This window comes from Sphaeramia orbicularis, unplaced genomic scaffold (assembly GCF_902148855.1).
Source record: "Sphaeramia orbicularis unplaced genomic scaffold, fSphaOr1.1, whole genome shotgun sequence".
Classification (NCBI taxonomy): domain Eukaryota; kingdom Metazoa; phylum Chordata; class Actinopteri; order Kurtiformes; family Apogonidae; genus Sphaeramia; species Sphaeramia orbicularis.
This window is the reverse complement of record NW_021941622.1, coordinates 106,392-131,516: the sequence shown is the minus strand read 5'-3', so window position 1 is coordinate 131,516 and position 25,125 is coordinate 106,392. Positions and strand designations below refer to the sequence as shown.

At 37.1% G+C, this 25,125-nt stretch overlaps 1 protein-coding gene and 1 pseudogene across 2 annotated transcripts; one reads left to right on the top strand and one right to left on the bottom strand.

The window, feature by feature from the left end:
• Nucleotides 1-1,926: 1,926 nt before the first annotated feature.
• Nucleotides 1,927-18,590, bottom strand: LOC115416564 (uncharacterized). Of its 2 annotated transcripts, XM_030130378.1 has the most exons (6): nt 18,422-18,590; nt 14,017-14,134; nt 7,453-7,914; nt 5,488-5,682; nt 3,671-3,781; nt 1,927-2,068 (listed from the first exon to the last, which is right to left on the bottom strand). In XM_030130378.1, the coding sequence occupies exons 3-6, from the start codon at nt 7,714-7,716 to the stop codon at nt 2,021-2,023; spliced, it is 618 nt and encodes a 205-aa protein (XP_029986238.1). In that variant the 5' UTR covers nt 7,717-7,914; nt 14,017-14,134; nt 18,422-18,590; the 3' UTR covers nt 1,927-2,020. The 2 variants fall into 2 exon arrangements, with proteins under 2 accessions (XP_029986238.1, XP_029986237.1); XM_030130377.1 differs by lacking the exon at nt 14,017-14,134.
• Nucleotides 18,591-18,613: 23 nt separating this feature from the next.
• LOC115416562 (oocyte zinc finger protein XlCOF6-like) lies at nt 18,614-24,906 on the top strand (annotated as a pseudogene).
• The last annotated feature ends 219 nt before the right edge of the window (nt 24,907-25,125 follow it).

The following is a 25,125-nucleotide window of genomic DNA, read 5'->3' as shown; positions in this document are numbered from 1 at the left end:
GCCGTTTGATAAAGAACCAACACATGACCTTTGTCACATTTGGCTGCTGACAGAGGACAAAACTGTAAATGAGCCAGTTTGGTTGATGTACAGATTTCCTGTTTTCCATACATGCTGTCAGGGTTCGACGTCCTGGTGCTTAAAGAATCTGCCCTTATGTAAGACGACGAAAGACAAAAAAATCAGATGAATACAGGCCAAGATTACATTACAAGACCAAAATAAATATAAGAACCACAAAAACTATCATTAAAAGTATTTTACATATTTCCTTTTGATTGTTATAACTATCCAACAGCCTATTTTTTGCTACATTTTATTTCATCTGTTGGTATTTTATCCATTTAACCTATACTGTATGTTGCATTTTATATCTTTATCTAATGTCCTTATTGCATACGTTTGTATATCTTTAGCTTAATAACATAACTGCCTAAGTCGCATTTTTTCAGGTCATAGCCAATGATGCAGAATGAAGCAGTAGTGTTAGATTAAAGTTCCACAGATATTAAATTTCATATACACAAAAATAAATATACCAAAACACACCCAAATTTTAAAATCTTCCTAATGGAATTTGAAAAATATATTAAATCATTAGAATTTATCTTTAACAAAAAAGCTCTCGCACTCTGGCAATTTATAAACAATTCTTTAAAATAGATTGAACTTTCTGATGCATTTATTTATTTTTGTTAGATATGTTATTTTTATTTATGTATTTTTTTATACTATTATTTGTCTATTCTGCTTTGTGTCTTTAAATTTATGTATTATTTTCTTAAATTTACTTGTTCAAATGCTTTTTCCTTTTTACATCTTGATTGTTTGTTTAAAATATATATGTCTTGTATAAACAAATATTTTCAATAAAGTTGAGAAAAAAAGAGGTACTCAGATATCACAGTTTGGCCACAAAACAGGATTTATGGCAGTTATGCTATGAGGCTAGCAATACGTTAAACCTTACTAAAGAAATGCATAGATAAACCTAAACAAATGACAATATATTATATTGAAAAAACAAACAAATTAGCTAACAAGCTAACAAGGAGGTGGCTAATGTTCTAACATTATGTACTGGCCACAACATATTCAAGTTATGACAGCAAGCTTATTAAAAAACTTAAAAAGCTTAATAAGCTGTATAAAAACATTAGAAAATAGTGTATGTCATGTGTATACTTGTGTATTTTTATAATTTAGCATAAAGTGCATATTACCTAGTGAAGTATGGTGCTAAGCTAAACAAGTATAGCTAAATTATGTTGTGCTTTGAAAATATACTGTTTTGTACAGAATTAAAATAAAACAAAAAGGTAGAAGATATAATTAAAAAAAAACATCTTAATATGACAGCTTTTAGGGAACTAATGACTGAATTTTGCTGCATTTGAACCAAACAAGGACAGAATTTCGACTGGTCTTTATGCTAATCCTGCTGATGTTGCTAGCGTTAGCTTCATGTTTAGCTAACAGGCATTGTTCTTATTCAGTAATAAAAAAAAAAAAGTGAGATAAATATATAAAACCAAGACTACAAAGTGTTGTTTTTATGTATTTTTAAACTAGATCTATGTGTCTTTGTTAAGGACTGGATATAATGCTACACGTGTTAGCTAGTTTTACTATTTCAGCAAAGCTAGGTACAGTATGAAATGCTAACATAATACAGAAGCTACGTTAAAAATGTCATATGTATGTTTTTCAAACTATCTGTTATAATAAAAACCCTGAAAACAAGTTGTACTATTTTTAGGTGCCACAATCTGTCCTTTTGTTTGTACGACTAAGTTATCGCACAACAATATTGTGGAAGTCGGAGCCACAACATGAGTTTTATTTTCAAACACACAGTTCTGTTAAGGACATGGTGGTTGTTTTCTGTGTTGTTGAACTGTTGAATGAACTGCACACACACATTCGTCAGTTGTGTCTTTTATTCGTGTTGAACATCCCAACTGCATTGCGGCTGTGTCTTGTGGCGTGCGTTGTGTCGTCGTGTTGATGCAGCTGTTCGTCAGTTGGAGGCGTCTGACCTGAACACCACCGGGTGGACGTCACACACCTGAAACAAACACACACACACACACACACACACACACTGGGGCTGTTAGTTTATAGATCACTTCAGGACATATATGGAATACATTATGTAGACAGTCATTTCCTTCACACTTACCCTGAATTTAATCTGAACAGAGGGTTTTTTTTTTTTGTTAGTTTTTTTTTTTTTACACATAAATGGGTCAATATGATCATACGACGCCTTTGGTGCAGAATCTGTCACCATTAACACACACAAAAATACTGAAATTCTGTTTTACTATGAATGAGCAAACACATACATGTCAGTGCAATTTTGAACTTCTTGAAATGTGATTTTATTATTTTATACAGTGTACCTGATTTGTGCATGTCCATCACACTGCCCTTCTGACTTTAAACACTTTAAGTCAGTGTTTTTCAACCTTTGGGTCGGGACCCCACATGGGGTCGCCTGGAATTCAAATGGGGTTACCTGAAATTTCTTGTAATTGATAAAAAAAATGTAAATAAATAGCTAATAAAAATATTTTTTAATGATTCAATATATATTTCATTATAATCAATAATAATTGCCCTTGTCCACCCGTCCACACCTGTCCGAAGGCTACGAGTTTGTCCGCGCTGCGACGCCGCGGCTGGGATAGGCGGTCATCGAACCGGACCATGGTGTTGATGGGTTAGAATGTCTGTATGGACATGGTGGAGCCAAACACAGACCGACCAGTCTGTTTGTGGGAGCGGTACACCCCCGAATAAATACACACACAAATGTGGGGCTGGTGTCGGATCATAGCGTTTTCCCTGGAGGTTGGTCTAGTCCACGGTCAGTGAGACAGAAGTTGACAACATCCTCCAGGCTCCTGATTCAGGACACAGGTTTGCAAAGCTTCAGGAGGTGGAGAAAAGATAAATGAGCGAAAAGTTTCACTTTCACTTCTGCGGGGACACGGACTGCACCGCCCCGTACCCCCATAGTATTAGAAGTAGGACGGAAAGTGACACACGCACACGCACGGTTACCAACAAACACGCACGCATCCCCCAGCCAAACTGTGCACGTGCAGCCGAGTAACCCCCACCCCCACCACCGACGAAACACACACACGTGTACCCCCCCATTCCACACCGCCACACCAACAGATGAATTCCACAGGAAACACTGACTGCATCCAATGGTTCAATAAATCAATCATTAAGGAATATGACATGTTTTTTTCATGAAGTATAGAAACAATATTTAGCTTTTATTCTTACAGACCGTATTGAAAAAGAAATTCAGGTTCTCAGGAAAATAGCCACTTATCAATTAATCGTTAATCGATCGATAAGGGGAACCAACTAATGATTAATGGATCAGTTGATACTTTGCAACCCTAGATCCACCTGAGTCAAACATCTGCCTTAAACCAGAACCAGAACACAACTAGACAGGACTGGACCAGAACCAACACATGTGGACAGACAGGACTGGACCAGAACCACACAGCAGAAGGAAACACTGTTCAATGGAAACACCTACAAGCAGAAACTGGACTGGTTGAAATTGTAGAAACATCGCTTTTATTATGCGGAAAACTGTCATTAAACCCAGCTGATGATGGAGGTAAAAGGGGGCGGGTACCTGCTTCTCCAGGTGTTCAATCAGCTGCCGGCGTCTGTTGATCAGTCGGTCTCGGGCTGAAACCTCTGAGGTGAGAGAGGCCAGGCGTCGCGCCTGTTTATCCATAATTAACTGAAACACACAGAGCAGATTAACACCGACTACAACCACATGTTTAGTGCAGTTTATTAAAAGTAATGAAAGGATGAGTAGATGTTTGATCAAGTGCAGCCTTTCTGTCAGAGTTAACCCTCTGGTCCACAGAGCTCCTTCTGATCATCAGAAACACAGTGGTTTTTCACACAGTTTGGTTAACTGTCTGAGACACTGTGGTCATTAGAGAGTAGAGAGTAATGTGTTAACAATATTAAGTGTTAAATTCATGATTTTATTTGTTTAAGAATGATTTCTAGTTTGTGCTTTAAAAATGAGATAGTGCCTCATGTACCTTTTGAAAAAGAATATCCATTCTATTTAAGAATTTTTTATGTAAAGGTCATAAAAGGGTCATGAGAAGAGGATTCTGGGAAGAGCACGCAAAGAGATGCAGAGCAGTTACGGACTCTTTGTTTGAAGAAAAATGGGACTCTGCATTCGGTTTATGGCGCTAACATTGTCACAGTGTTTTTTGGATTTTCACGTTGGAGTTTGTCTGATGTCGAGTTAAAATAAATCTTCATAAAAACATCAGTATGAAACGTGGCCCATTATTAAACCAATGCAGCTACACTTTGTTTTTAACTTTTTTACACTGTTTTTGTATTTCATCAACTTCAGCCAAAAAACATAAAACAAAATACCAACTACTCAGTAACTGCCATATTTTTAACCTTTAAATGTCATGTTTGTAATGGAAACAAACCATATTTTTTTATGCAAAAACCAACTTTTTTTTTTTTTTTTTAAATTTCATTATACTACGTAAAAATTGAATTACTTTTTTTTCTTCATCCTGTCATCTGTCAGTGATTAACACCAACACTGGTTAATTTATTATTTTTGGATCTAGGTCAAATGTTAAATGTGTCAGTGTGTATTTTGTACTCACTTGGTAGAAGGGTGTTAGTGTAGGAATTAAACACTGTTTATTATGGGATGGATTTAGGGGATGGGTCAGAATTAAAAAAAAAAAAAAAATCAGACAAAAATGAAGAACCTTTGAATTCTGACCTAAAACAAAGTGTGAAAAACAATATGACCTAATAATAATAAATAATAATATGACCTATAACCTGAAGTGCAGAGTGTGTTTAATACCAGTAGGTTCATTTGACTTTACTGTGACACTTCCTACAGTCTGACTGCATTAACACCATCCATGTACTGAAACTAAATCTATTCTACTAATAGTGACTGTGAATTAGAGATGTAATGATATGAAAATTTCATATCATGGTTATTGTGACCAAAATTATCACAGTTATCATTATTATCAGGGTATTGTTGAAATGTGCTCAAAATGTTCAAAAACTACTTATACACACACTGAAATAATTTAACCAAGTTGTATTTAAAAAAAACAAACAAAAACAAAAAAAACAACTAAAATAATAGGCACAATGTACTTTCTGTTGGCAGAAACATTCAAATATTAACATGTAAACATCAAACATACAAATGTGCATTAAAGATGGCACCTGATGGCCATTGTTTGACCATTTTCCAGATCAAGTTTGAGTTGAAAGTGCGGTAATCAAACACGGTTATCATGATAATTAGAATTTGAACGGTAAAACTAACCATTGGGAATTTTACCGCGGTTTATCGTTATACCGATAATCGTTACACCCTACTGTGAATATAAGCTCAGATCGGTGGAGTTCGGGTCCGTTTCCTACCTTCACGGCGCCGTGGTCGATCCGACCTGTGGATCCGTTCTGGGTCAGACTCGTCACCTCCTGGAGGATCCGGTCCAGGCGGGTCTGCATGGCGTCCTGCTCCGTCTCCAGATCCTGCAGGAGCCTCTGCAGGTCTCTGACGGTCCTCCAGAGCCAGTCTCCCTGGGCCACGTGGACCTGCAGCTCCTTCCTCACCTGGTGGTTCCATCAGAGTCCAGACGGTTCATGAACGTTTGAGCAGAGGAGTCCAAAGGTACAAGTACAGAAACTGGGGTTAAACACAAGCTAAAGGACTTTAACAAAAGGTCACCTTCGATCAAAAACATCAACACTTGTCTCAATAAAAACTGAAAATAAAGTTTTAACTCATTAAAATTACATTCGTTGGTTTTGATTTTAGAAAACATTATTTTAACCCGTACAGACCCAGTGCTACTTATGTGTCAGTTCCCAAATGAATTTTTCTATTTAACCTTTTCTTAAGTGATTTATCACCATTTATTATACTATACTCCTCTGTATTTTGCATTTTTTTCTGTGAAAATCAGGTATTAAAAGTAAAGGTATTAAAATTACCTTTTTAACAGTATCATTATATACCGTGATATATCATATCGTGATCCTAGTTTTGTGATTTGTATCAAATTGCCAGATTCTTGCCAATACACAGCCCCAGATATAATACCTTTAAAAGACCTTTTAAAGCGCAGATTAATGCAGATTTGTAAATTCAAGATTTTTAAGACTTTTTAAGACCCCACAGGAACCCTGGTTCAAGTGAAATCTACCTAAAAAATCCATTAGACAACTGCAGCTCATTCAGAACTCTGCTGCTAGAGTCCTCACTAAGACCACAAAAGTGGACCACATTAGTCCAACTCTGAGCTCCTTCCACTGGACCACATTAGTCCAACTCTGAGGTCCTTACACTGGACCACATTAGTCCAACTCTGAGCTCCTTCCACTGGACCACATTAGTCCAACTCTGAGCTCCTTCCACTGGACCACATTAGTCCAACTCTGAGCTCCTTCCACTGGACCACATTAGTCCAACTCTGAGGTCCTTACACTGGACCACATTAGTCCAACTCTGAGCTCCTTCCACTGGACCACATTAGTCCAACTCTGAGCTCCTTCCACTGGACCACATTAGTCCAACTCTGAGCTCCTTACACTGGACCACATTAGTCCAACTCTGAGCTCCTTCCACTGGACCACATTAGTCCAACTCTGAGCTCCTTCCACTGGACCACATTAGTCCAACTCTGAGCTCCTTACACTGGACCACATTAGTCCAACTCTGAGGTCCTTCCACTGGACCACATTAGTCCAACTCTGAGCTCCTTCCACTGGCTGCCGGTCCGTCAGAGGATAGACTTTACAGTTGTGTTGCTGGTCTATAAAGTTCTGAATGGTTTAGGAACTAAATCCATCAGTGACCTCCTGACCCAGTATGAACCCACCAGACCCCTCAGGTCATCTGGATCCGGTCTGTTGTCAGTTCCCAAAGTCAGAACCAGACATGGAGAAGCTGCGTTCAGCTTCTATGCTCCACGTCTGGAACAAACTCGCAGAAAACCTCAGATCAGCTGAAACACTCAGTTTATTTAAATCCAGGTTCCAGACCCACCTGTTCTCAGCTGCATTTGAACAGAGTTTGTATTCTTTTAAGCTGAAAGTTTTTATCTGTTTTATCTGCTTATCTGATTTTGTTTTGTTTGTTTGTTGTTCTCATGCCTATACTTTTTTATTGCTTCTGCTGTCATGCTTTTAATGTTTTATGTAAAGCACTTTGAACTGTCTTGTGCATGAAATGTGCTCTAGAAATAAACCTGCTTTGCCTTGAAAACTGGGCTCAAAATGTGGGAAAAAACCAACTCACTGAGCTTTAACTGAAGGTCTGAGCTGATCTGTGCATGTACCTCCAGTGTGAGACGTGTCCAGGTGACATGTCCCGGTCCTCACCTGTCTGTGGGTCCGTCCTCTCTGTACGTTCTGTTTGCGGAGGTTCTCCAGCCCCGTTGCCACCCCCTCCAGCTCCATCGCCGCCCGCTGCCCCTGCCGCTCCAGCCGCCTGGCGTTCTCATCCACGCCCTGCAGCAGGTGAGCCAGGCCCAGGGACAGCGTCCTCAGCTGGGACACAGGGACCTGGGACGGGTCCTGGAGCGACAGCCGGACCCCCACCAGCAGGACGGACAGCAGCGGCGGCAGCACCCGGCTCCGCCTCATCCTGGACGGACAGACGCAGACGGACGAGTCGGGTCCGGATCGGAGGAAGCGTGAGACGAGTGGGACGTGTGGAGGCCGAGGACAGACGAGTCCACGTGAGTCCTGAGGTCTGGGTGTCAGAGCAGACGAGCAGAGGGAGGAGATCCAGGACCGGGACGGGGGAGGAGTTCAGGACACATGAGCCATCTAAAACACCTCCTGAAAATTAGACAGATAGGTCAAAGGTCAAAAGGTCAACTCTATTTCTACGGCTCATTTAAAACAAGACAAAGAACCCAAAGTTCTGTCCAAAGTCATCGATGAAAATACAAAATATGCTAAAACTAGTACAAATAACAATAAATATAAGAAAAACTAAAGCTGATAAAAAAAAAACATACACAGTAATTGAATACATAACATCTAAAACACAACCAGAAATAAAACAAGTAAAAGTCAAAGATAAATAAATAAAGACTTTACTTATTCCAAACTGGGAGATTACAGCAGCACGACACAATAAAAACAGAACCCAAGAGCAAACACCACACACAATAAATGAGAAGAATAAAAAAAAGATCTGAGTAAAGAACCTGGATAATATCTGGAATGAGCCAGAATAAAACTGTAATATGTGTGTAATAAGTCTGTATAGTCACTGTGTGTTCAGTGTTACTCCAGTCAGTGCAACAATATGAATAAAAAAATAAAAAAAAACAATACAAAAGACAATAACAATAGAAGGAATATAAAAGTACAAAAACTAAAAAGTACAGTAAGAAAACAGAACACAAAATTTCACAAAAAAAGTAAAGTCAGAATAAAAATAAAAATAGAATATAACTAAAAAAATAGACCTAAAATATGAATAGACACAATATTAATAATCTTAACAGTCTGTATATGAGGAACTCTATATATATTTATATTAAACAGTGCATTGTTATTGGAAGAACAGAGGATTATTGAACATAATTCACAGGAGGTGATGCATTAGGAGACCTGGTGCAGAAGGACATTTAGTTTCATAAGCACAGACTCAGATGGACGGTGAATGGAATGTGGAAGGAAACATTTCCTGCAGAGCTGCAGCTTTCAATTATTTTTGTAGACGATTAATCTATTGATTATTGTCTTTGATTCAATGAAACGATTATTTGAATAGACAGAAAAAAAAAAAGAAAATGTGAAAAAGACATGTCTGAAAATGACAAACAACCCCAGAACCGACAACCACAAAAGTATAAAAGTAAAATATACAAAAAATATCTATATAGAAATAACAATAACAGTGTACAAGAATATATAAAATATCTGATTAGATATATATCTATAGATAATACATTCATGTATATTTTAGTGCATTTTAGCATATTTTTGTGTATTTTATTGTATTTTTGTTTAAGTTCTTGTACTTTAGTGTATTTTAACATATTTTACTGTATTTTTGCATAGTTTCTGTATATTTTAAATTAAACACTTTAAAAGGGTGCATAAAAATATCTGTATAGAAATAACAATAACAACAACAACAACAGCATAATAGTATATATAAAAATATCTATAAATTACACATTCATGTATATTTTTATGTATTTTAGCATATTTTACTGTATTTTACTGTATTTTTGCATAGTTTCTGTATATTTTTAATTAAATATTTTAAGAGGGTGTATAAAAATATCTGTATAAAAATCACAATAACAATAACAGTACAATGGGATATATAGAAATATCTATAAATATACACATTCATGTATATTTTAGTGTATTTTAGCATATTTTTCTGTATTTTTGCAAAGTTTCTGTATATTTTAAATCAAATATTTTAACAGGGTGTATAAAAATATCTGTACAGAAGTAACAATAACAACAACAGTATAATAGATATAAAAAAAATATCTATAGATGTACACATGCATGTATAGTTTAGTGTATTTTAGCATATTCTTGTGTATTTTAGTCTGTTTTGCATAGTTCTTGTATATTTTTGTGCATTTTTGCATATATTTTGCATATGTTAGTGCATTTTAGCATATTTTAGTGTATCTTTGCATACTTTTTGTATATTTTAATGTAAATATTTAAAAGGATGTATAAAATATCTGCATAGAAATAATAATAACAGTATAAAAGTAGATATAAAAATATCTGTAGATATATACTCATTCATGTATATTTTAGTGTATTTTGTGTATTTTAGTCTGTTTTGCATAGTTCTGTATATTTACTGCATTTTACCATATATTTTGTGCATTTTAGCATATTTTAGTGTATTTTACTGTATTTTTGCATAAATTTGGTATATTTTTGTGCATTTGAACATATTTTTAGTGTATCTTTGCATAGTTTTTGTATATTTTTAAATTAAATATTTTAAAAGGATGTTTAAAATAGCTGCCATAGAAATAACAACACTATAAAAGTATATATAAATATCTATAGATATAAAAAACAAAGTAGTCCAATGCCGTCTCTAAACATGTGCACTGCAGTCTTCAACACATTTGGATCCAAATGACAAACTTTTACAACTGAACATGGAACGAACATCCAACTGAAACAAACACACACTCATGTTTGTGTTAAAACTTCAAAGTTTAAAGGAGTAAGTGTTGGTTCCAATGTAGAAAAGTCCACATATCTACATTTTCTGCCTTTTTGTCCTCCTCTCTTCTGTTTGTTTGTGTTGATCATGGCCTCATGTGCATCACAATACGCATCCGTGTGAAACAACAACAGTGGAACCAATATTTAATGGCAGCGAAATAAGGAAACGAAGCTTCGATTCAGGAAAACTGGAATCAAATAATTTTTGAAATAATTTCAGCTCTACTGAAAATACAACAATAACCACAGAATCCCACTTATAACCCAACAAGGATCCTGAACATTCCATTTAATGTTAATTCACTGGTGGAAATAAAACACCTGGGTCGGTTTATTTAGGGTTCAGTTCTGCTCAAACATTTGTGTTTACATTTTTCTTGAGTGACCACATATTCTGAACAGAAAATATTAGATTTACAGTCGTCAGCATTCTGATGACCTTTGTACACTTTAGTTCTGTGGTAAAATAATCCCCTGTTGAATTTATTTCAGATTAAACTGAACCCAGAGGGCCATCTGCAGGACATTTGAAGAACTGCAGCCACTGCTCTATGAACCCCTGGGACCAGTAGAAGTAAAGGTTTAAGGCTTTTCACATTCAGTGACTGTCTGGACTGGAAACAGCAGAATGCAGCAGTTATTTCACAGAAATGTTTTTTATTATGCATTTATTTATTTTATTTTCTATATTTTTGTCTAACTTTGCTGTTAATGTTGTTAATTATTTCTGATTTTCTTTTGGTTCATTTTGTTTCATTTTAAAATGAGATTGGATTCGATTAATTACATCAGATTAGGTAAACTAGATTAGATAAAATTACATAAATGTAATTACACTGGATTAGATTAGACGAGATCAATTAATTACATCAGATTAGATAAAATGAGATTAGATCAAATTAGATATATTTAATTACACTGAATAAGATTAGACTAGATCAAATTAATTACATCAGATTAGATAAAATTAGAATGGATTAGATCATATTAGATTAGATGAGATCATATTAATTAGATTAGAGTAAATAAAAATATATTAGATAAAATTAATTAGATAGAATTATATTGGATACAATTAAATCATATTATATTATATTAAATTAAATTATATTATATTATATTAGATCAGATCAAATTACATTAGATTAGATTAGATCTGTTTATATTAGATCATATCATATTATATTAGAATAGATTAGATCAGATCAGATTAAATGACATATTAGATTAGATCAGATCAGATTAGAATAGATTAGATCAGATTAGATTAGATCAGATTATACTATATTAGATCAAACCAGATTCGATTCGATTCGATTCGATTAGTTTAGATTCGATAGGTCTTTATTGATCCCTTTGGCTTTCCCTCCAAGAAATTAAGAAAAAAATTATTTTATACCTATTAATATAATAAGGCAGCCTATACTAATAAAAATCATACGGAGGATTTTTACCTACAGTAGTCACAAACACTGTTATTATAAGAAACCTTTTCAAAAATAAACTATTTGTTCATATTTCATATTTTAATACATTTCATTGGAGGACTCGTAGACTTTTCAGTACTTCCACAATGGCTTTTGTATTGAAAACTGTAAAATTGAAACTTTTACTGTGATAGATGTTATTTCATAGGATGTTAATATTTTTTGGACTGTGGACAGAGTACTTTAACGGCTCAGTCTTTGTGGTTTTATTGATATAATGATTGGAGGACTCTTTTCTGCTGACACTGTGGCTCTGTACTCGAATGTAAATGTCATGAAGTTTGACTGAACTGAATGGATTGAGACAAAGTGACTTCCTCCACAGGCTGATACTCAAAGAGCTGCTTTGTGCAGACCCCGGACAGACCAACAAACTGCTCTTTGAATTGTTCTGGATTTCAGCGAACGCACAAACGACACTATGTCAACTCAGAAAGCCCGATTTATCGGACAGAAAGCATCGGTCTGAGCCCACGGCTTCAACCTGAGGAGGAAACGGTGGGAAGAACGGAGCTCCAACACAAACGGTCAGCGCCTTTTTAGCAATTATTATTAGAGTTTGAACAGAAATAACACGTGGCTATAGCTGAAACTTTGATCAGGCAAGTGACTATTTTTGGTAATTTCAGCACACATTACAAGACAGTGAGGACAGTGAGTCAACAATCTGAGGTCCAATGTGGTCTCCAGGGTCTGGAAGGTCCACCTCTGCATGAACAGTAAGTAGACCTGCTTTGTTCGGTACCATGAAGTAATGGTACAAATGTAAGGAACCATGAAGTAATGGTACTAATGTAAGGAACCATGAAGTAATGGTACTAATGTAAGGAATGATGAAGTAATGGTACTAATGTAAGGAACAATGAAGTAATGGTACTAATGTAAGGAATGATGAAGTAATGGTACTAATGTAAGGAACAATGACGTAATGGTACTAATGTAAGGAATGATGAAATAATGGTACTAATGTAAGGAACAATGAAGTAATGGTACTAATGTAAGGAACCATGAAGTAATGGTACTAATGTAAGGAACCATGAAGTAATGGTACTAATGTAAGGAATGATGAAGTAATGGCACTAATGTAAGGAACAATGACGTAATGGTACTAATGTAAGGAATGATGAAGTAATGGTACTAATGTAAGGAACAATGAAGTAATGGTACTAATGTAAGGAACCATGAAGTAATGGTACTAATGTAAGGAACCATGAAGTAATGGTACTAATGTAAGGAATGATGAAGTAATGGTACTAATGTAAGGAACAATGAAGTAATGGTACTAATGTAAGGAATGATGAAGTAATGGTACTAATGTAAGGAACAATGAAGTAATGGTACCAATGTAAGGAATGATGAAATAATGGTACTAATGTAAGGAACAATGAAGTAATGGTACTAATGTAAGGAATGATGAAGTAATGGTACTAATGTAAGGAACAATGAAGTAATGGTACTAATGTAAGGAATGATGAAGTAATGGTACTAATGTAAGGAACAATGAAGTAATGGTACTAATGTAAGGACTGATGAAGTAATGGTACTAATGTAAGGAATGATGAAGTAATGGTACTAATGTAAGGAACAATTAAGTAATGGTACTAATGTAAGGAACGATGAAGTAATGGTACTAATGTAAGGAATGATGAAGTAATGGTACTAATGTAAGGACTGATGAAGTAATGGTACTAATGTAAGGAATGATGAAGTAATGGTAGTAATGTAAGGAGCAATGAAGTAATGGTAGTAATGTAAGGAATGATGAAGTAATGGTACTAATGTAAGGAACAATGAAGTAATGGTACTAATGTAAGGAATGATGAAGTAATGGTACTAATGTAAGGAACAATGAAGTAATGGTACTAATGTAAGGAATGATGAAGTAATGGTACTAATGTAGATTAGATTACATTAGATTAAATAATATTAGATAACATAAAACTAGATTAGATTAGATTAGATTAGATTAGATTAGATAAAATTAGATTACATTAGTACTTTAGACAAATAAACAACAAAATCAGATCAAGAACAGGAGTCTGATGGTGAGAATAATCAGTTTAGGAATAACCTATTTTCTCTAAAGCATAAAAATAATAATAATCATCTTTTTACAGACTCTGTTTTCTGAGGTTTTAGATGGAAGATCATCCAAACTGGTCAATCACAGTTGTAGAATTTAACCCCGTCCTTCCACTAAATCGGACTGCACCTCAGTATTTACCTTTGCGATCATTTGACTCAGACCCCTGGGGGTTTGGAGGTCAGAGGTCACATGATTAAACAGCTGGCAGAGGTCACATGTCAACATGACGGTGGCGGGTATGTGTTGGAACCAGAGCCTGTGTGGATCAGACATGTAGAGGGTTTTACTGTAGCATGATTCACATTAAATCAGCTCCAGTTACTAAAGAACAGACATGTCGGATTAAAGTCATGTTAGACGCAAAGAGACGCTGGGCCTGAAACTACCACATCTGACACAGAGCTCTGTTTCTTTGTGATATTTTATATGTCATGTATTTACATTGGACACCTGCTGTTTATGAGAAAAGGATTTGTATAAAATTCTGTTCCCCTTCAGATAGGGATGTAACGATTACCAGTATAACGATAAACTGCGGTAAAATTGCAGATGGTTAGTATTACCATTAAATTCTAATTATCATGATAACCTTGTTTGATTACTGCACTTTTTCCGGAGAAAACACCTACGTAAGATCTGCTTTTATGTCACATATATGTATATAGTTTAATTACTACAATTTTAGTTTTCTATACCTAATATTTGGAACCAATATTCACTTTTAAAGTCTTTGATAAGGTTCGTTAAGCATCTGTGTGTTATGTATGCAATAAAGTAGATACATTTTTCAAATCAGATTTTATATATTTTTTTGTGTTTTCTAGCCTTTTATGTTTTTATAGTAGGTTGAAGTGAAAAAATAATAAACAGATGATATAGATGACGTTGTGCTGAAAAAAAAAAAGGATCCCAAACATGGGTATAGTAAACATTTGTTATATAGTATAAAAAGGCAAAATCAAAAGAACTGAAAAATGTAATTTGGTGGTGATCGGGGGGGCAGATCTGTCTTGGCGGAGGTCTGCGCTCTGTCTGAGTGCTGTTCTTCTTATTTTGTTGTTTATTTTTACATTTTCTTGATTATTTTGGTCATTTTTGTTCTTGTTCATTTTGCTTCATGTTTTTTTTTTTTTTAATTTGTGGATAATTTTGCTTATTTTGGTTCAGTCTATTACTGGTATAAATCATTAATGCCATAAATCTCATATTGTCTGAACAAAGGGTTAAAGACATGTTAAGTGAGGTTTATATAAACCTTTAGTTTTTCCTGCTCTTTCATACTTCACATATATCCACATTAGGATGTGTGGACATCAGACCTTCTCTTAAACCACCAAACCTAATATTGGCAGTTGATTAGAGACCCTCAGAGGGGTGTTGTGTCTGTTGGGTTTGGAGCCACACTCCTTCAGCCCTCAGGAGCTTCTGATGGAGGCATCGCAGATAATGAGGGAAATACCCAAAGTGAAATGGAGCATGGGAGAAGGAGGGCGGAGGAAGAATGTGGAAGAGAACCAGGGAGGAAGGACAGGAGACGGATGTGTGCCGAGGGTCTGAGAGTCTGTGGCCTGAGGATTCGGAAATGAGGAGAAAAATCACACTGCCAGGGATTACCGCATGGACCCGGAGGATGAAGAGGAGGAAGAGGAGGAGGATGAAGACACCTGGGTCTATCTGACCTGCAGACGGAAATGACAGGAGGGAACAGGAGCCAACCGGAGTCTGTGTTTCTGAGCAGGTGCAGAGCTTATCCACTGCTGAACAGGGAGCTCAGGTTTGTTCACAGTGGCTAAGTTCTGCACATGCACAGAGGTGAATGAATGCACGTCACATGACACGTATGTGATGTCAAAGAACACAGGAATGAAAGCAACAGGACAACAGGTGATGAGACGAAACCAACACTGGACGAAAGGAATGAAAACAGAAGAAAAAAGAACGAATGAAAAAAACAGGATGAAAATAACAATGGATGTCACTGCAAGAAACAAAGGTAAGAACAGAATAGAACAGAACAGAACAGAATAGAACAGAACAGAATAGAATAGAATAGAATAGAATCTACAAACAACAAAAAAAGTACAAAAATATCACACAAATTGTACCAAAAAATATTGAAAATACATAAAACTACCAGAAATACTGAAATATACAAAAAAGCTAACTCTATAATATAGATGGAATAAATATGTACAACATATAATGGATATATACAGGTAATATATGAAACTAGCGTGTTGACCTGTGGGTAACCAACAGTTCTAGATGTGGTAGTTTTGATGCTGACTTTTGGGAGAAGATGTGAGTCTATGTTTTATAAGTACTGACATAAAAATTGTTTGGTAAATCATTCTTTAAAATTTAAATAACAACTAAATATATTCATATCAATATCCAGTGACTAAAGTTAGTAAATGCATTGTTCCTGTTTGTAACTTCATTTCCCATCATGGAGGATGGTACTGCACCTCCTGTCAACCGCCATGGGCATAGCAACGGGAATATAAGGCTGTTGTATTCCAAAATACTGATATCTCCCAAAATATTGGTCCTATCAACTTGCGGTTTTCACTGGTTGTTCCTGGGCCAATAATACATAAGTATGACAAACTGCAGCAGTCAGCTCTGGACGGGTTTAGTGTGAATCCTGAGAACACCACACACACAGAGGCCACTTGGTTTTTATAATATAGACGCCAAAGTCCTGTGTTTGACCCAAGAGGACAACACTGACCACGCCCACTGTCTCCTGACGTGCAAGGCTGCTTCCTGTCCCTCCCCCTGGCAACTGCTTAACAACGTGAATTAAATCAGTCCCTCCTGACTTTAAAAAAAGGAATTTTAAAGAAAAAAGATATTTAATATCGAGATGGGACTATTCCTCAACTGTAGGTACTAGGGAATGTACCGATATGAAAATTTCATATCACGGTTATTGTGACCAAAATTATCATGGTTATAATAATAATTCGCGGTATTATTGAAATTGTGCTCAAAAGTTCAAAAAGCACTAATACACAAAAAGAAACTGAAACTGAAAAGAAGGTGCATGATTCATGATTATTGCACTGAGGTAGTGGAGTGTAATGTTCCTTAAACTGAGGGTGGTGGTTATTCAGTCAGTTTGGGGGGTGGGGTGGGGGGGGTACATCTAACATTAAATGAGCCCTGTTTTAGACAGAGGGCACATGTGGAGCTGGGACTGGACTAGAGGAAACATCTGGCCTCCCTCTGGTGCCTTCTGAACTGACAGCTGTTGGATGAAACAAACTGGCTCAGTTCAGCAGGAACAGGAGTCCGGTCGACACACAACGTCTGTACACCAGCTCAGAGACGACGGGGACGAACGGCCTGTGGGAGTTTTAACACTGAGGGTTGAAAAGAGCGGAACTGCAGATCTAACATATCAGTTAATTAAAACACTGGGATGGATGAGCAGGGTCTGCATCTGTGTTACTGTTTTAAATAAATGAAAACAAACTTAACAACACTCAGATGCTAGTATGCTACTTGACCTTAGAATTAGAATTAATGACATTTTTGTGGTTCAAACAAGTTCTACACTATTCTGCTCAAAACAAACAAACAAATGAATGAAAAAACCTTCTCATCACCTGTAATGCACTGGAGTTGACTGAAATAGTAAAAATGACTGCTGTGAATTATTTTTCTCATTTGATTTTTTGCCCTTTTCTTCAAATCTGGCGGTTCTTTTTTTTTATACATACATTACTATGCAGAAATCTCTGGTTATTAAGAAATGCCATACTTTTACGAGATTTAAGTTGTAATATTTCAAAAATAAAGCCATAATATTATGAGAATAAAGTCGACATATAGGCTATACAACATACGACACTATTTTCATTAAATAATGAGATGGGTTTTTTTTTTAAACTACGACTTTATTCTCCAATCCAATGCAATCCAATTTTATTTGTAAAGCACTTTAAAACAACTGCAGTAGACCAAAGTGCTGTACAGAAGAATAAGTAAAACCAAACAGAAGAATAAAATACTGAATAGATTTAAAGACAGAGAAACTGTACAAAAAAGAAACAAGTGCTATACAGAAGAATAAATAAAATCCAAATAAAAGAGTAAAATACAAGCATAGATTAAGAAGCCATACAATTAAAAACAACAAAATAAATAAATAAACAAATGAATAAAATAGATATTTATTTATTCATAATATTATTCTCATAATATTATGGCTTAATTCTCAAAATATTACAACTTTATTTTTGTAAAATTATGACTCTTTTTGTATTCAACTTTATTCTCATAAAATTGCGGGTTTTATCTCGATATTTTACTACTTCATTCTCATAGTGACTGTTTTCATTTCCGTCTGTGGTCCTAATGTGCTGTTGTACTGCAGTACTAAACCCTGCTGTTACAGATCCTCTACAGCAGGGGGCGGTGTGCACCTTTGAATGCAGGTTGAAATCCGCCAATAAAACCAGCGAAGAAGAAAAGTGTGACGTACAGAAACAGGAACCAAAATATCTTGAACAGCAGGACCAAAGTCGACCCTTACCCTGGCTCCGACGTCCGTATCCTCACCGTCATGTCCGGCCCGGAGGCTCTGGAGGCCCGGCTGTCCGCTGTCCTGCGGACCGTGGCGGAGGCGGCGGTGGCGGAGCTCGGGTCGTTGCTGGACCGGTGCTCGGTGAACATCATGGCCGCTCTGGGTCCCTCCGCAGCGGGCTCGCGAACCTCCGTGGGAGACCGAGGAGGAGAAACGGCAGTTTAACAAAGTTCTGACGGTAATTAGAGAGTTGTACCTGAAGAACACCACGGGTCTGTTGTTGTATAAGTTTACTGACACAGCCCAGTCAAAGCCACCCTCCACTTTCCGCCTCTAACATGGACGTTTATGCCACTAATGAACTTTATTCCCGCCTGTTTTAATAAATAACTGAACTACATTTCCCATCAGCCTCGTTAGTCGTGTCTATAAAGATGACGTCATCGTAAATTACTACTAATGATTAAAAATAAAAACTGCGATTAATTCATTTATTTTTTTTCCCAACCTTTGTTTATTTGGAGTTTTATAGAAACTGGGCAATACAAACACTCTATCATATGACATCAGTTGAAAATAAATTGTTGCACAATTTCCTTTTTTTTTTTTTTTAACATGCAAACAAACACAAGAACAAGTTCACCAACCTTCTCCATTAACAAAAAAAAAGCACCCCCTAAAAACTAAACAAACAAACAAAAAAAAAGTTCATGAAAGGTTCACATTTAGAATATTGATGCATAATGTGTTGCACAAGGTGCATTACCAAATAGAAAAAACAAAGAAGAGGACTAGGTGGAAAAATTACCATAAAGGTCAATCTGAAACAAAGGACTAGTAAAAGGATTCCAAATTTGTGAAAATTTATCAGCGGAGGCATTAAAGTGTCAGTCTAATTTTTTTTCCAATTGAGGAAATACAGGACGTCTCTAGCCAGTGAATAAAGGAAGGGGGCTGTGGTGATTTCCATTTCAGGACAATTACCCTTCTCGCAAGAATAGTCATAAATGGCATAAAAAACTGCGATTAAGGAATGTCTTACAAGCTCCTCAGTCTATTTGTTTTTTTTTTTATTCCACACAACATATTTACAAATGTTGGAGGTTTACATTTTTTATGACTTGTAACTACAATATCACCAGACTTCTCTTGAAACTTTATAAATTCTATCAACAAGCTTTACTTTCTTGGGAAACTCTGCTATACATACAACTTTTCTCCACACAAAGCTATTATGTGGGAATATTGAAACATATTGTTAGAAAGAATTCAGTTTTTTTTGCAGAGCTGGATTGACAGTATACTAATATATTTTCAATATAGTTGGGGAAAAAAATAAATAAAAAACTACACAAAACAAACACTTTTTTGTTGACACAATCAGTTTTATTTGGGAACAGGTTAGGTTTGAATTTAAATTTGCAAAGAATGAAATTTGAAGAATTTTTAATTTTTCATTATCTATTACAGAAGTTGATTTACTGTAAGCACTTTATTTCTTTTTTTTTTTTTGTTAAATTAATATTAACATTGTCAGGCTGCATATATTAACTGAGTAATATACAGAACCCATAAAGAAGATATTTAATTTACTAATCCAAAGAGTGGTAATTGAAAACAATAATGATTGGTCATGATTATCAGATTCACTGTTACTGTTATTCTTTGCAGCTTTAGTCACAGCTTTGAGGAAGTGTAGTAATTAATGATTTAATGTCTCACTTTTGTTTTTATAGTATCAATAGCATACTTTAATGATAATGTTGTGAAAATAACTTCAAAGGAGGAACATTTTAGTTGCTGTAAACCAGAAGCTGTTTAAACATAAATAATTAAATAACTGAATGTATTCATTTTCCAAGCCCTGAAAGTGGACCCTGCAGATTTCAAGTCAAAAACACACACAAACATGTTCTACAAATGTGTCAAATATTAAAAGCTGTGAATATTAATGCTTGACTATACATTTTTGTTTGATTAAATTGTGAAATGAATAAATTGTATCTACACCTGTGACTGTACAGAGCCAGTTCGCGTCCCTCATGGAAACCTGGACCAAAACCGCTGTGGAGAAAATCCTGACCATTTTTCAAGTGTCTGTTTGCGAAGCTAATGGAGAATCTGCAGAGAAGAAGAGGGGCGTGAAGCTGAAAGACGCAACCGAGACCAAAAAGAGTGAGTCTGAGAAAGATGTGAGCGGCTTTAAAGATTTGTTCAGTGTGTTTATGGATCAATGCTGCATTTTGTTGTTGTGGTTAAATTATAGAATCGCCTGCCAAAACCAAAGAGACACCGAACATCAAGAAAATACATGAACCAGGAGCAACAGGAAGAGAAGGTGACAGACAAGGTGAGTCGATCAGGTCTTTTGAAAAGTAAAAAAAGTCACTTTTCTTCTTTGTTTTAATTCATACAGATGCATATGCCAATCATTGACTTCACTAAAACTCAATAACTGGTGCTGGTAGGTAAATCTGACATTGATATAAATCAGCCCCTGGGACAATGTTCAGAGTGCAGAATTCGGACCACAGCACTGAATACACTGAACTGACACAGAACTGAGAAGTCACATGGCACACTGCCACCTCTAACATATAGCTCCGCCCACCTTCTCCAGCCTCACTGACTGCACAGAGCAAAGAACACCATAAAACAACATGGATTATTTACAACAATAATTCTTATTCTATACTATAAACTATCACTAATTTGTCATTTCTTCCATCAGTTGCCACAGTACTGTGGTAGAAAAAATGCCCAAAAGAATGAACTGAAGTATACTCCATATAGACCACAGTCCTGACACAGTACAAGAGGATTGTGAGTTCATGGAACAGTATCTGTGATTGGCTCTAGTGCAGATGTTAACATTTGATTGGCTCTGTGGCAGTAGGCAAACCCATATTTTGTGCCACAGTACTGTGGCAGTAGACATTGCCTTTTTTTTCTGTATAATACATAAAAATTGGATTAGTTAATTTTGGATCTTTTGCAGCCTGGCTAAAAAATCTCCAGTGGAGCTTTTCTGTTTTAGTTAACCCCCCCAGTACCCCACCCATACGAGTCCTTCTAATCACCTAAATCACATAATCTGTACAGGACCAGTAGTAATATCAAAGTGTTTTCATACAGTTTGTTTTTAACTTGTTCACAATTTGTGTGTTTCATCAACTTGAGACAAAAATACCGAATACTCAACGTCATATTTTTAATCCTTTAATTTGTAAACAACTATATTTTCTGATGCAAAAAAACACACAAAAAATTTTATTTATTTTTTTTTTGATTTTCAAGAGAAGAAGAGGAGTGTGAAGCTAAAAGACACAACAGAGAACAAAGAGAGTGAGTCTGAGAAAGATGTGAGCAGCTTTAAAGATTTGTTCAGTGTGTTTGTGGATCAACGCTGCATTTTGTTGTTGTGATTAAATTATAGAATCGACCACCAAAACCAAAGAGACACAGAACATCAAGAAAATACATGAAACAGAAGCACAGGAAGAGAACGTGACAGACAAGGTGAGTCGATCAGGTCATTGAAAAGTAAAAAACACGCCACTTTTCTTCTTTGTTTTAATTCATACAGTTGTATTTTACAATCGTTGACTTCACTAAAACTCAATAAACTGAACCACTTAATCACTGAGAGGGTGACAGGGCCTATTCTGGATGTTTACTTTATGAAAATGAAAGACAGTATGTTCTCCAGTTTGTTTCAGTTCTAGACTCCTCTTAGGTGCAGTTTTATTCATTCTGTGAGAATTTGGAGATTGTACGCAATGTTAACCGTGCATCCAGAGAGGCCATTTCTAACCACCAAAAGGGCATAATCTGCACAAACAAAAATAAACAATAAGTGTCATATGTTTAACCCTTTAAATGCCCTGTTATAGTGTAAACAAACCATATTTTGATGCCAAAAACTGATATATACGACATAAAAATTTGATTAGTTATTTTTTATTTTTTCATCCTGTCATATGTCCAATGATTAACAGTATCATTGGTTAATACACAATATTATTTTTCTTGTGTGTAACTTCTGCTGCTGCTGTCTTTACCAGGACAGTCTGCAATAGAGATGTCTTATTTTTCCTGGATAAAAAAATGAAAAAAAAATTTTTTTAAGTCAGACCTTGATGATAAAATGTCATATGTCAAAGTATCACAAATGTTTTCTTTGCAGATGAAGTCTCACCTCCATCCGTCCAATCAGACCCTGAGCCGGTCTCTCCAGACACTGACGATGATGACGTGGACTCGTGTGAACCTAAGATGAGGTGGCGTCCTTCAGAGCCCATGCAGTGTCCTTCTTGTCCTAAAACCTTCCGTCGGAAGTGTCTGTTGGAGCGACACTACCTGTGCCACTCCAACCCCACCTCTGCTCCGACTGCGGGAAGCGGTTCGCCACACTCCGAGGCCTCACTGCGCATTCCAGACGCCACACACCGGGAGAAGCCGTACCGCTGTCCCGACTGCAGCATCGACTTCGCCTACAAGTCCACGTTTGGAGCGACACGTGCGTCAGCATCACACCGACAAACCAGGCGGCTTCGTGTGTTCGCTGTGTGAGGGCGAGTTCACGGGGATGCCGGCGCTGCAGAGACACCAATGTCCGGCGCTGACAAAGACGCTGGTCTGTTCGATCTGCCCGCAGACGTTCGAGTGCAGACAGAGTTTGGCCGACCACGAAAACCAGCATTCAGGAGAGAAGGATTTTATCTGTGAAACGTGCGGCGAGAGTTTCTTCTCCTCGGCGTCGCTGTCCACCCACCGTGTGACGCACACACAGACAGAAACTTGTTGCGACGTGCTCGGCCTCGGCTGCAGTGACATGAGCGTCCTGAGGAACCACCTGAGCCAACACAGCGGCCAGAAGCTGTTCACCTGCGACGTCTGCGGGAAAGGCTGCAGCCATCGCAGCGCCCTCAAACACCACATGCTGACCCACACGGGCGAGCGGCCGTACGTCTGCGAAACCTGTGGCAAACGCTGCGGTCACGCCAGCGCGCTCCAGAACCACATGAGGGTCCACACGGGCAGGAAACCAGGGCAGAGGCCGGTCCTGCGACGTCTGCGGGAAAATGTTCCGATGCGCAGTGAACCTGAAGTATCACATGAGCGTCCACACGGGGGAGCGCCGTACGCCTGCGAGGTGTGCGGCAAAAAGTTTGCCAACCCCAGCAATCTGAAGGCGCACACAGTGACACATTCAGGCAAGAAGATGCATGGCTGCACCGTCTGCGGGCGGAGGTTCACCCAGTCCAGCAGCCTGAAGACGCACCGACGCATCCACACTGGAGAAAAACCGTATCGCTGCGCCGTCTGCGGGAAGGCGTTCGTACAGAGATGCGAGTTCACGAAACATCAACACGGCCACGTCCCAATGGAGGAGGACGGTGGGAAACAGAGGTTCACTGAGGAACCCACAGAGACCCTGAGCACACAACACTGTAGTAAAACCCAGAACCCTGATCACACAGCGGGCATTTGAATGCACCACTGTAGCTGGAGACCAGAACTATAACTCAGTTCAGTTTAGAGCTGCAGCTGTCCATTATTTTGTCATATCTTTGTCAATGAATGGTCGTGTCAGTGATCCGTCCTCCAGAGTTAGGGTCTACTCCAGGTTTCTACCTTATAAAGGACGTTTTTCTAATAAATGTTTTATGAGTAATTTCCAGATGCTTCAAAACATTTGTCAGGGGACCATCGGCGCCCCCTCAGGGGTTGAATATAAGACTGACCTGTGTGCTTCAAAAAGAAATATTTTGGTCAAAATTTGAATGACTTCAAAGCAGTTCTCAATAATCTCTAAATGGTTTTCAAGGCATCAATTGTTGATTTGTGAGATATTTAAGGGTGTTTCAAACCATTTGCCAGGGGAACATCAGTGCCCCCCAGTGGTCGAGTGTAAGACTATATACGATGCTTCAAAAAGTGACATTTTGGTCATATTTTTAAACAATTATAACTAATCCCAAATAGGGGAGTGTATTGGCAAGAATCTGGCGATACGATACAAATCACAATACTAGGATCTCGGTACGATGTATCATGATATATCATGCACAACTACTAAACGTATTTTATTTGATCACAACAGGATCTAATGCTGTATCACCAAATGTTCTTGTGTTAAAACTGAGTTCAGTGTACAAATGTATAAATTTACGGAGAAATATGTTTACCTGTATACAGAGAATGAACAGATAGAGCCATGATGCCGACCGTATTGCGCATGCGCGAAGCAAATCGGGTGGGTGCGCAGATCGGGTAGTCACACTGTTTACTGATTTTCTTTCTCTTCACTTTACAACACAACAACCAACACACTTTACGGCAGCTCAACTGCAAGCCCCAAGGGACAAACTTCTGAAAACCAATGAGCATAGAGTTGTGTGTTACATTAGATACCATTCAAGTACGTGTTAATACTTACATATAAAACATAAAATAAACTTATTTGTGTCATTTAGTTAAAACTTACAGGTCACTGAACAACAACTTTGTGCCTTCGTGACCATTTGATCTGATCCAGGGGTTAGTTTAGAAATGTCCTGTTTGAGCCACACTCCGGAGCAGCAGGAGGCGGAAGTGCACCTTAAAGCTGGAGGACAACCGACAATAAGGTAGAAGAAGAAGACAGGTTAAAAAAGGAGAAGATGATGAGGAGCAGATTAAAAATAAAGGTCGTGGCCGTTCGACCGGAG